Consider the following 12242-nt stretch of genomic DNA (forward strand, 5'->3'; position numbering starts at 1 on the left):
AAATAAGAGAACATGGTAATTGTCCGATCTCAGTTGGACATGATGAACAAAAATTCTATATGCAGGGAAAGTGTAAGGGTCTTTTTGTGCTTCTTCTTTTTTCAATTTTTTTTTTCATCCAAAGTATTGCCGTAGTCCTTCGTAGACGGAGAAGATGAAGGCCGAGCTAGGCGCGGAACGTGCACAGGTGATCCCGCACCCGCGATACATGCCCTTGAGCCCTTGTTGTCTCCATAAAGCCTTGGTTGCCCCCCAGAACGTCTGTCGCCGAGCGCTGACCGGCAGCCGTGATATGTCTTCAGTCTGCATGCGAGACTTGATAGTGTCGGCCGGGTAGAACAGGAAGTTATAGCTCATTCCAGCCGTTGCTCCTGCAATCAGTTGTTGGTGTAGGGGGAGCGAATCGGAAGTTGATTGCGAGTCCAATGACTTATTATAACTTCGGAAGAGTGAGGATACGCCTTCATATCCACCAAACCACGCTGCGCCGCCACCGGTTTCGCGGATCAGTGTGCCCATTTGGCCCCTCCAGAATCCTATCAACCCCTCCTGTCGGAAAACAGTTGCGATAATCGCCATGGGACCGGTGGGTCTGAGGCTTGCCGACTCTGCAGGGACTTGCATCTTGCATTTGACCAATTCGATAGGAGTGAGAGCCAACGATGTAACCGAGCCAGATAGAGCACCGCTAGCAATGAGAGCTAAGAACGGTAGGTGCTCAACATCTGGGAAAACAGTTGCGCGCAGGGTATCCTGGATGAGGCGATAACTGAAGAAGAGGCAGCTGGTCTCCACCGCAGCGCCGGCCATGGGTGCACTGATGCCTCTGTATAGTCCCCGGAAGCCATCGGTTCGGAAAGACTGACGGAAACAATCTAATGGTCCAGAATATTGGAGAGGGAGGTGTGCGGGTTGTGACTGTAGTCGGACCTTAACAGTGTCGAAGGGGTACTCGATGAGCTTGCCGGCCATTCCTGCCGACTTGAGGGAATTGTCAGTGTCTGAAATTTTTGACATGCATGTACGAAGTACTCCTTACCGATCCAAATATAATATCTTTCATCGCCTCAAGACCCTGGTTGGGTGGGAGCGATGGCAACTCCATTTGCTCAGTGATGGTGATCGCATGCTCTGTCGCCGCCATCAATGAAGTTTAGAAAATGAAGAAAGAAGAAAAAAAGGTGTGTTATCGAGGGATCATGGTAAGATTCCTCGGGAGTCGGAAGTATAAGTAGCCCAAGTGAGCGAATAAATGGCCTGGTGGGGGGAGGGGCGGTGTAACGAGGGATTTGACGAGCCTACGAGACGCCAAGCCACCAGTGTGCCAAAGTTAGGAGACTGGAAACGATGATAGGGAAGGCCAAGGCGAATGGGCACTAAATATTATAAGCCTGTTCGAGGAAAGTAACGAGACGTGCGTAAGGGTGGAGTCGAGAAATTGGGCCGAAGGTGCAATTTCTCTCGTTAGCGGTCTTAGCGGCCGCCAAGACATTTTATCAGATCGAGATAATCAAAGGAAAACTCGGTCCCCGTTTGCCTCACGTTCTTCTTTTGCTTCACGCTTTCCACCCCAACTCTCTCTCTCTCGAATTCCCATTTGGAGATTGTGGCTTTTTCAAGTCCCATATTCCCTTCATGTCGACCTCAACCGATACCACTCCGGTCGTGCCTCCGACTACCGGCATGCGGAAAAATGGTTAGTGAAAACCCCCCCCCCCCCCCCCCCCCCTCTCTCTCCCAGGGCCCACTTCCCTGCTGTTCCTCGTCTTTCCGGCTGACCCCATCGGCCTTTCAGGTAAAAATTGGCATACCACTAAGAAAGCTTTCCGGCCCAATGCCGGTTTGACCTCATACGCTAAGCGTCAAGAGGCTAAGAAGCACAGCGATGCTGTTAAGGAGCTTGAACGTGAGATGAAGGAGGAGCATGAGGCTGAACGGAAGGTATGTCGATCTTTATCCTTCTCTTTTTATTAGATCGTCTCGTTTTCTACCCTTTTGTGTCTTGATGTGGTCTCCATTCCTGTTAATTGTCTCCATAATAACAATTATCTCCTACAACACTTATCCCACCTTCCCAAGATGGTATCACTGACCGAGGACAATCTCTAGGCCCGTATCCAGCGCATCAAGGATCGCCGAGAAGCTAAGGAGGAGAAGCTCCGGTATGAGAAGATGGCCGAAAAGATGCACCACAAGAGAGTCGAGCGTCTCAAGCGCAGAGAGAAGCGCAACAAGTTGCTCAACTCTTGAGGCTGTTAGAGATCTTCTGCATATCACCGCCATACTATCTCCCCATCTCCTCCATGACTGCATTGTGTGTATATACTACATCGGCTTGTCGAGACTTCTTACTTCTTCCTTGTTCCTGGCGGGAAAGACTAGGCACTCATACCGGCGTGGGCAGTTTGATTACAGGGCGTTTTTTTTCCTGAGGGTTGGTCATAGGTCACTACTAGCGAGCAAAACAATTGTTTTTCTATAATCGCAATCTATACTCGGTGCCGATGTAGTTGTATTTATAACTCCGACTACATGCATAGACGTGGGTGATATTGATGTCAGATGAAGATGCGCTGATATCGGCCTTCAGCCTTGGCTTGGCGTCATCGGTCCCCCAACTCCACACTCCAACCAACCCTTGAAGTTGCATGTTTGGCTTGGCTTTCTTACCAGGATGTACAGCCATGGAGCCTCCATATAAATCTCCTTCCTTCTCGCCATCTCGGACAACCTCTACCTCATTCCCCCTCATTCAAACCTCTTCCCGAAGCCAGAGCCAGAGTCACCAACCTAGCTCTGAGGATCTATCCAGGTTTGACAGCCAAGAAAGCAAACAAAGAGACCGAAGAATTTCCCGTCGTTCACGTCGCCATGGTTCCAATGATCGCCAAGTTTCTCCAAAAGGGGAGTCCGCCTCACGGAATCGAACCCGCCCATCCCATTCCCCTCGACAGCGAGATTCATCCGCCTTCGAGAACACGAGGTCTTACCGCCATAAATACAACAAGTCTCGGGAAATAAGGTTCCCGAATCCTATGAGCCATTTAGCCTCCTCGGCGAGTGCGAGAGGACTGCTTCCTACGTGGTCAGGCGGGAGGGATAAGGACCGGGATGGTGATGATGGGTTGCTGAGGCCGATCACGAGGGAGACAACTAGAAGCCGCTGGGGGTCCGAGTCGACGACGGGAGTGAGTGATGGTCGGAAAGAGAGTCTATTTGATACGCCCGAGCAGCATGAGCGATTAGGGCCCATTCGCCGACACGAGATTCTATCGATGGATGACCTAGAGAGAGTCAAGAAGCGGAGGAAGCTGGGCGAGGAGTCAGTTGTTAATTGTCTTGATATATCAATTGCTTCATTCGGGAGTAGAGTAACTAACGGCTGTTTCAAGGTATCTACGGTCTGCGCTGACTTCCATCGGGACGTCGGCGACAGACATCACGCGTCGGTTAGATTACACCTATTATAATCTGCTCGAGAAGATAACGGCCCTCAACTCGACTATCTCGTCCTTCCAGGAGCTATCTGACTCGGCCGCGACACTTCTCAGCGACTTCGACCGCGAGACAGCCGGGTTAGACCAGGATATCCGCAAACAGCTCGATGACCTCAAAGGGTTTGAGCCACAAATCCAAAAGGCCGATGTGTTAGAGCAACGTATGAAAGCAGGGCGACAACGTGTTGAAGAACTAGGCAAGCGACTCGAGAGAGTACGGCATGAGATTGATAGCTGGGAACAGCGGGAAACAGAGTGGCAAACGCGAACCAGTCGTCGATTACGTATCTTCTGGGGGATTGTCACAAGCGCGGTGCTGGTGCTGGTGCTCGCTTTGGTTCTTCAGAACTGGCCACGGCTCCGGTCTCCTCGCGCCGAGATGTCACGTTCGATAGCATCTCACCAGTTTCCTCCCTCCATGCCACCCCAATCCGAGGCGTGGGATGAGATGCTTGGTCTTAAGGGCAAAAGCTCAGGGCCCGATGCAGGGCTTGCTCGATATCCTTCCAACCTTGCAGATCGGCGCGAAAGTCTAGCCAAAGTTAGTCCGATTTCAACAGCAGTCCGATCATGGCATGATGCAGCACCTACGGACCATGATCCTCTAAGTGTGTTGGACGGATTATGAAAAGTTTTTCTTTTGTGCCCCGGACCACTGATCAAGGCCATTCCACGGGCTCGGGCTGTCTTGTGCTTGACTGGACTTCAGATTGCGGGGTTATACTTGAATTGTCTTCAATTTGTGCTTTTGTTTTATTTATGTCATGATACCCAGTCCGCAAAGGATTCGTGTTCGTCATTATGCTATCGGCCCCTCACTCTTCTTCTTCTTCTTGTCTTCAATCAATTCAATATTAGACTCGGGAATCTTCTTGCCGTGGATCTCCAGGAGCCAGTCGTGCAGGTCGTCGCTGACATCACCCTGAACGGTAATTTCCTCAATACCAGCAGGCGAGCGGGTCACTGAAGAGCCGGTAGCAAACTTCTTCCCCAGGTCCTTTGCAATCTTCTTGTTCTCCAGCCCGAAGACCTCCAGTCCGACGACAACCGTCACGTACTTGCGCTTGTTGCGTTCCACACGCTTGATCAGAACCTTGGAGGCAGCCTTGCGCTCAGTATCACGCGCCTCGCTTGCGGCAGCTTTGGCTTCCTTCTTGGCGGCATCCTTTGCGGCACGCTCTTGTGCTGAAATGGAGAGGGTGGAAAGGTTGGCGTTCAGGGCATCTGTTAGACACAAAAAGATCATGTTAGATTGTCGGTTTCCCCATGTAGGAGTTTTCGGGATGCCCGTTGCAGGGAATGGCAAAATACCAAGCTAGCGGAGCTTCATTACCTTCAGAGTATAATTTATCCCACAGGTTCGACTCGTTATCCTTGAGCCACTCTTCGCACTTCTTAGCGGTACCTCCAAACTCGCAGTACTAGATCGTAATCCCGCACGTCAGAAACAGATCGAAGCCCCCAATGCAGCTATCGATAGCAAAATGGAAGCTCGGTGGGCTTTTTCCAATGGCCAGGAGGCATGCCACGCACGACAGAGCCAGGGCCCAGGCCTCGATGATAAGAGTTAAGAAGCAGGGGCAGGAGCGGAGGAGTGGGCTGGGCCCTCAGTTCCAGGGGAGGGGAAACAGGGGACTCGGGGTCCGGGAGAAGAGCTCGAATGTCATACCTCAGGTGGTAATGTGCAGACTATCGGGACGATTCCGTCAGCGCGATATTCTCAAACGAGTTGGAGTTGGGATTCTGTCACGGGGGTCCTCACCTCCACAGTAGACAATGTGTCTGGCCTGCTCAGCTGGGGATGTTTCTACCTCAGCCATTATAGGATAATTCTATCTTGAAAAATGGTATTGGTTCTAGACTTGTTCTTCACCAGAATCAACACATCGCGGGGGAGCGGAGGGGCAGTTCTGCCGGCTAAGCCATTTTGGGCGATCACGTGTGGTCGAATGACGCCGAGAAAGAGTCGGACTTTCAATCAAGTCAGTCGTCCTGATAGGAAAGAGTAGATGCATGGCAATGGGCAGTGCTCTATTGCTCCTTCGTGGGCCAATGTATCTGTTCAACTAGAATGATCTCATTTCACACCGAATCTAGATTCGGCAAACAGTTCTCGGCACGACGTGCCATATCTCTCCAGATCATTATCTCTACGGAGTACTCGTACAGCTGTACGGAGTACGATAGTCTCAAACATCCCGGTGGGGATGCAAAGAGACCCGCCTCGATGTGCTGGGCCGTTGGACTACCGTCGTGCCCACCATCACGATAGGGGGAATCGGCCTGCCTATTGGTGGGTGGTGATTTCGCAATGGTGATAAGATACATAGTCCATTCTAATCCCCGACACCCTCGCATTTCGCGTCCGGCGAGATCGAGGGTCGTCAGCTAGCTGCATTATCGAGAACCTTGAGAAGAAAAGCTAATGGAAAAGAGAGAAGTACAACCCCTGTGGATGTGAGTGTTGGCGACATGCGTCAAAGCCGTGCAGATAGGCACTTTGACTGATACCATCGGTGGGCCAATGATGAGATTCGGTCATGACAGGCGTTAGAGGCCCATGGGGAGAAGAGTAGGGTCTTCCTCGCGCATTGTACTGCGGAGTACGTACCCCATCCACCGATCAGCCCTCGGAGGGTGGGTTTACCCCTAGTTGGCACATCGATGGGCTAGAACATCACATCTCCAGAGAGGAGAGAATGTGAGTTTCGGGTTTCCAGGGCCAGATCCAAAGGGCCCCCCCCGGATACGGAGTACTTCACGGTTACATGCAGCGATGAGCAGTTACTACTGGCGATTTGCAACGACGATGGCGCCTCCTAGGGGTTGAAGTTGAGGGTTCTCACCAATCATACTGACATCCCTCGGAGGGTTGCCCAGAGGTTGTCGATGCAAGCGCACAGACCAAAGGCAATTCCATGATTCCATGTATGACACAGAGCTTTGGCGTTTTGCGTTTTGCGTTCTTCTCTCTTTGTGCCTTGTTTGAGCGTTTAGCGGTATCTCTGTGCATCTTAGCTGGTTCCACTGGGAAGCGTGGAGAGTGTGTGGAAGTCGAAGATGTGGCTGAAAACACATGCCGGGACTAATGCCAATATCTCCTTCGACTCTGTACATGTTAATGAGACTTGATCTCGACGGGTGACTCCGTGGGTTGACTGAGCTTCGGCTCCTATTTCCGGCCCGATCCTACACGTCTACACCGTTGTCTCCCGGTATTCTTGGAGTCCTGCCGTTATCAGGCTATGTTGTACGGAGTCGAGCGTGCAATAACCCGATTCTAGGCAGTGCAAGGGTGGATCTGGGAGAGGTCCGACTCTCGACTTGGAAAATGTGGACGCTCAGACCTTGACACCTCGGGCTCTAGACTCCGTGATACCCCGAAGGCTCTCCAGGAGATAATAAGATCGACAATGAGGTCCTCGTTATGCATCGCTCAACACCCTAGATCCTGGGTCAGAGGCTAGAAGAATCAAATCAGAATCAAATCAGAATCAAATACTCTGTACTCCATGCGAAATAATCATTCAATCCTCCAAATCGTCCAATCGCACTACGTTGTAGAGACTCGAGACTAGCGACTAGTGGACAGGCTAGAACGCGAATCCTCGAACTGTCTGCTCTATAGCCCAGTGGCAAAGGAAAAAAAAAAGAACTCGATCTTTTGCCTCTGATATATCTGTTTCTTTGTTTATAATTAAACCCTCTTTTTGTTTTTCTTAAATTTTTTCTTTTTTGTAGTCAATCTGCTTCCCCCAGATCCCACTTTTACTCCAGATTTGGGTTTCTTCCCTGCTTCTCTACTTCTGACCCTTGGCCCTTCCGCCTGGGTATGGTCTGGTGTCTTTAAATCTTGGCTCTGCCACCTCTCGAATTTCGTAACTTGTCGAGCTATACGATCACTACATTCCAACCGGAAAAAGGGAGATGACGACCTTGGTGGCTCCCCGCGAAACCCGTTCGCTTTTCTCCCCGGATCCTCTGCGATCCCCGACTGCACAGCGCTATTTTCTGGAAGACCACGCCATTCCCAGAAAATCGCCCATGCACGATGAGTATCGGGCGAGGGATCCCTCCCCAGTCGCATCCGATCTATCCTCAGTGGCCCCTTCTCCGAGCTTCGCTCTTCCCGAAGATCTCCCCTGCACGCCCTTCTTGAATAGCCTGTCGCCGGAGAAAGAACTCATCCTACCCTCATATGGCCCCGAACCCCTGCCCAGCGCCAACAAGCCAGAGGATGTGAGGAGCGACGCGTCAACCGAACCGCAGCCACCTTCTTGGACATTACAGGCTCCTTCGGCAGACGACACCTCTATCGAAGATGAACCGTCGAGGCATGTGGATTATCTTTCACATGACTGGAAAGAGGAGGATATCTGGTCCTCCTGGCGCTATGTGACTAGCCGGAAAAATGATTATAGCAATGGAGTCAGACTGGAGAATGCCTCTTGGAGGACATGGGCGAAGGCGAAACACAATCTGAAGACGATATCGCCGGAAAGCCTCAATTGGTAAGTGATCAATCGCATTGTCTTGTCTTCGGTTCAGCTCCCTAATTTTTCCATTAGGCTGAAGGATTGCGATGTTACTTGGCTCTACGGGCCGTTAAAAACCTCCATTGAGCGCGCGGCCTCTCCCTCTCCCCCTCCAAGCCGCTTGGAGACGCCGAACTCTTATCTCGACCCAAAGCCCATTCTGAAGAAGAAAACCGCGTCTGAGACCATTCTTCAGCGGTCCTTATCTCAACATACGTTATTGCAGCATGCTGGGGCCATTCTCAAGGCCCAGGAAGCTGAGAACAATTGGTCTCGACCTCCTTTCCCAAGGTCCAACACAGACTTGACCCAATTAAATCACCGGACTGGCAGCTCAACCTACTCTCTTGGCGGCACTCTCACGGCCTCATCATCGTCTGGCCTGGTATCCCCGAGTGAACGGCGCCATATTCACTTTAACAACGAGGTCGTGCAATGCATCGCAGTCGAAGCCAAGGGCTACGAGGATGAATGGCCCGTCACCTTTGAAGATGCGCCATCTTCAGACGATGGTATAGTTTTAATGAGACAAATCTCCAGCCGGGCCTCCCTGAGCAACCGCAGCACTCCACGCAGCAGCTTCAGCGGCGATGGAAAGACCATTGCTCCTCTGCCCTCAACAACCCTTAAATATCGCGGGGATCCTCCAGAGCCTCGGGCTCAGGCGATCCTTGCCCAATGGTCCACCACTCCTGGCTCTAGGTTGTCACCCACTCCCTCCGTGGAGACCTTGCGACCGTCCGGGCCATCTGAACCCTCGGCCAACTTCCTCTTGGATGACGATGAAGATCCCAGCTTGGACTACACGGGCAATTACCCCGATCACGATCGCTCTTGGTCCATTGGAAATGATCCAACATCAAGCCGCCCGCTCCGATTGACTGCCTCGGGCATGTTTATGCCCGAGGGTGAATGTGAGACTCCCAGTATCAGTTTATTTGATCGAGTTGTGGACACTGTGAATACAGCCCGAGACATTGCCCATGTGATTTGGAACGTCGGCTGGCGGCGCTGATATCACGGGATTTTCACGACTCACGAGGACGGCTCATCCGTCGTACATAATAACAGGTTAGATCTTACGGTGTTTTGATGGGAAAGGGGGGTTTGCATTTGAGTATTTGGCGGGGGCTAGGCGTGTCTTGAGGATTTTGTATAAAATTGCCCATTTCTGATTTACAATCTTGTCACATAATATGCATACAACAAGCCAGTTACGCTGAGCTACATAACTATCTCTATATATGATAATAGACCATAGACAAGTCACCTTGGGATCCCATTTCCTTGGTCGTAGGATGTGCGCTATCACCCCAGTCTCGACGGTTGATAGTTACATACACACCCTACGGAGTATAGTATGTTATATACCTATTTATGTGTTAGACTAGAATCCAACTCTTGTACGGAGTACTCCGTATTCCCTACATCGGTTGGGAATATACCAGTATGGATTCTCATTGCCGACCCTCCAGTGGAGGCAGTGATATGAGCGTAACCTACTGCAGCGGTACGTTTCATCGATCTTGCGAGTATTGGACGGCTTCTCCCCAGATGATATCGCCTCAATGAGGCCTGGACTCACGACGTCTCCGTCGATCAGGATAAAGCCACAATTAGAAAATATGGAGACGGGGAAGTCGGGGGATCCGCTCTCAGGTAGGGGACCAAAGGGTTCATTGGTCCTACACATCAATTGCCTCCTAATTGTGTTGACCTGTCCTAGATGGGTATGGAGTACTCCGTATGTACGGAGTACATGTTGGATCTATTCATATGCTTAAATTAAAGGAGTCTTCGAGATCGAGACCATCGTTCCGAACCCAACTGCCCCACAGCCCCTGATCTCTTTCTTCCCGAATTCAAACTCCACGCTTCACCCTGCTACAGTTGGGCTCAAGCTATGGAAACCGTCAATGTCGCCGAATTGGTGGAGCGCCTGCGCAGCGATGAAGATGCAGTGCGCAAAATGGCCGTCTTCAAGCTCCAGGGCAACATCGGAGACCCATCTTTTGCGGACATATTCATCGCCGAGGGAGGCTTGATCCGATTGCGCTACCTTGCCCTTCATGCAAGCGGTAACACCCTAGCATACAGTCTCACCAGCTTCTCGAGGCTACTTGACGTCGACAAGGGGTGGGAGTGTGTTGATCAGGAGTTGGTAGAACGGGTGAGCATCCTTGAACCATTGCAGTGTCCTATTTCTGTTTTCTGTTTTCTTTTGTTTTTGGTCTCCGTTCTGCTGCCATATCAGATACTAATGCAACACGCCTCCAGATCGTTGAGCTGATCGTCACCCATCCACTGGTCAACATCCTCCGCGGCGCTATGTCCATTCTTGTCTCCATTGTTTCCCACCCGTACATCGGGAACCGCTCGTCGCAGACAGACCACTTTGGTTTCCGCGCTCTCAAACCTGCGATCGCCATATATCCCCAGTTTTTAGAGATGCTTGTCAGTCGATTATCCTCTGCAGATCACGCGCTTTGTGCCAATGCGCTCCAATTGATCAACTCGCTCATGCGCGACTCAATCACTCACGATTCCGAGGCAGAGTGGCCCAAGTTTATACAGAAACTGCAGGATCTGGGAGTTATTAGAGCAGTCTATGTCCTCATGCAGGATTCAGCTCTCCAGGACCTGGCACATCCGCTGCTTGAATTTCAGTCTCTCACCAAGGTTCTGCTCCGGAAGTGGCGAGATATCCCAGTCAACCAGGAGAAACCCGAGCATCGCCGTGCGCTGAAGGCGATTCACTTGGCTAGCAACCTAGAGAAAAGCTCCGATACGGCTGTTGAAAATGGCGATGACACACGGCGCTCCAAACGACACCATCCAGAAAAGTGGAGACGACTTGGGTTTGAGACGGAAAGTCCGGCAGTGGAATTCAGTGAGGTCGGTTTCCTAGGTATGATGGATCTCGCGGACTATGTCCGTAGTCACGGGGACGAGTTCCAAAATATGCTCCTGGAACACTCTACGAAGCCATCCGGACAACGATGTCCGATTGCTCGGGCCTCATTGGCCGTAACATCTATTTTATACGAACATTTCGAGGTGGAAAAGTCCGAAATGGATGACAACAAAACGTATCTCATGTCAGAGTCACGCTCAGGGTTTGATAAATTGTTTCAGCCATTGCTATTACACTGGACGCGCCTGCATGTTGCCGGCCTACAGGCCTTCTTCCGGCTGTGGAAGGCGACTGCCGCCGAGGAAGAGGACCTAGACAAGATTATTGAACTCGTGCGTATCCTCGTTGAGTCTGTGGTTGGCGGAGCTGCCCGCATCAAAGACGTCCAGGATGTCGAAGAGGAACTGGCCGATTTTGAATACAACCGATTGCGCGGACTGCAAATGGAACTCCTTGAACTCACGTACGAAGATGCATGGGGTCAGCACCTGCGACAGGTCCGCGAAGAACTTCAACATGAAGCTCTCCAGTTTGTCAAGGAGCAACGAATCCGATCATTGCTACAAGGTAGTTGGTTTGCTTTGGAGCCTCACTCGAAGCCCGAGTCAGGGCCAGTGCAGAAATCTACTGCGACGTATCAATATGCCCAACTCTCTCATAATCGACGATACTTGCACTTCGGTAAATTTGATTTGATGGGCGACCGGGCTCCAGAGTTGGACAGCTTGCCAGAAAAAAGTAAGTGGTATCGAGTTCCTACCCATGACCTGTACGCTGTCCTTTGTATTCCTAACACCGGACTGTGCCCTTGACAGTTGATCTCTCCACCGTATCATCTGTAGTCTCCAACGTTTCCACAAGCCCAGACCATTCCTCCTCTGCGACAGTGAAGACAGGCCCCCGCCAACCTGCAACCAAAATCACCATCCATGGCCACGCACGTCCGTCCACAGCTACCGCACATGGAAAGAGTCACAACCACACTCGATCCGGCAGCAGAACAACTCAGAAAGAGGTAGTTCTGCTCACATTGCGGCCGTCCTCGCACAGCGTTGCATCTGAATGGTTGGACGGCCTGCTGATGCTCCTCAACCAGCAGCCCATCACCGCTGAGACAACTAAACTGATTGACTTGGTCAGCAACTACGGGCTGAAAATTCGCCTGCTCAATGTGAGGTTTGACGATCATACCTTCGCAGGCGAGGCTCCCCAAGTTCCATCGAGAGATGGCTTGGATGAAGACTATTACTATGATGTATTTGGAGGCGCATAAGGTATGAATGCTTGCATATCTGC

At 51.3% G+C, this 12242-nt stretch overlaps 6 protein-coding genes across 6 annotated transcripts; 4 read left to right on the plus strand and 2 right to left on the minus strand.

Moving 5' to 3' along the window:
* Nucleotides 1-114: 114 nt before the first annotated feature.
* amcA (putative mitochondrial ornithine carrier protein AmcA/Ort1) lies at nt 115-1144 on the minus strand (the record flags this gene model as incomplete). Its single annotated transcript, XM_057178732.1, has 2 exons — nt 115-981; nt 1040-1144. 2 exons carry the CDS (start codon nt 1142-1144, stop codon nt 115-117), a joined length of 972 nt encoding a protein of 323 aa, XP_057027118.1.
* A 491-nt stretch (nt 1145-1635) lies between these two features.
* N7457_007690 (CGR1 family protein) lies at nt 1636-2250 on the plus strand (the record flags this gene model as incomplete). Its single annotated transcript, XM_057178733.1, has 3 exons — nt 1636-1696; nt 1796-1941; nt 2110-2250. The coding sequence occupies 3 exons, from the start codon at nt 1636-1638 to the stop codon at nt 2248-2250; spliced, it is 348 nt and encodes a 115-aa protein (XP_057027119.1).
* A 434-nt stretch (nt 2251-2684) lies between these two features.
* N7457_007691 (uncharacterized protein) lies at nt 2685-4125 on the plus strand (the record flags this gene model as incomplete). Its single annotated transcript, XM_057178734.1, has 2 exons — nt 2685-3322; nt 3393-4125. 2 exons carry the CDS (start codon nt 2685-2687, stop codon nt 4123-4125), a joined length of 1371 nt encoding a protein of 456 aa, XP_057027120.1.
* A 171-nt stretch (nt 4126-4296) lies between these two features.
* tma22 (putative RNA binding protein Tma22) lies at nt 4297-4743 on the minus strand (the record flags this gene model as incomplete). Its single annotated transcript, XM_057178735.1, has 1 exon — nt 4297-4743. The coding sequence occupies one exon, from the start codon at nt 4741-4743 to the stop codon at nt 4297-4299; it is 447 nt and encodes a 148-aa protein (XP_057027121.1).
* Nucleotides 4744-7424: 2681 nt separating this feature from the next.
* N7457_007693 (protein phosphatase regulator REG1) lies at nt 7425-9047 on the plus strand (the record flags this gene model as incomplete). Its single annotated transcript, XM_057178736.1, has 2 exons — nt 7425-8008; nt 8066-9047. The coding sequence occupies 2 exons, from the start codon at nt 7425-7427 to the stop codon at nt 9045-9047; spliced, it is 1566 nt and encodes a 521-aa protein (XP_057027122.1).
* An 888-nt stretch (nt 9048-9935) lies between these two features.
* N7457_007694 (ELMO/CED-12 family protein) lies at nt 9936-12219 on the plus strand (the record flags this gene model as incomplete). The annotated part of the gene is made up of 3 exons (XM_057178737.1): nt 9936-10202; nt 10310-11684; nt 11762-12219. 3 exons carry the CDS (start codon nt 9936-9938, stop codon nt 12217-12219), a joined length of 2100 nt encoding a protein of 699 aa, XP_057027123.1.
* Nucleotides 12220-12242: the final 23 nt, after the last annotated feature.

Source organism: Penicillium paradoxum, assembly GCF_028828445.1.
Source record: "Penicillium paradoxum strain IBT 22861 chromosome Unknown utg000007l_segment0_segment0, whole genome shotgun sequence".
NCBI lineage: Eukaryota > Fungi > Ascomycota > Eurotiomycetes > Eurotiales > Aspergillaceae > Penicillium > Penicillium paradoxum.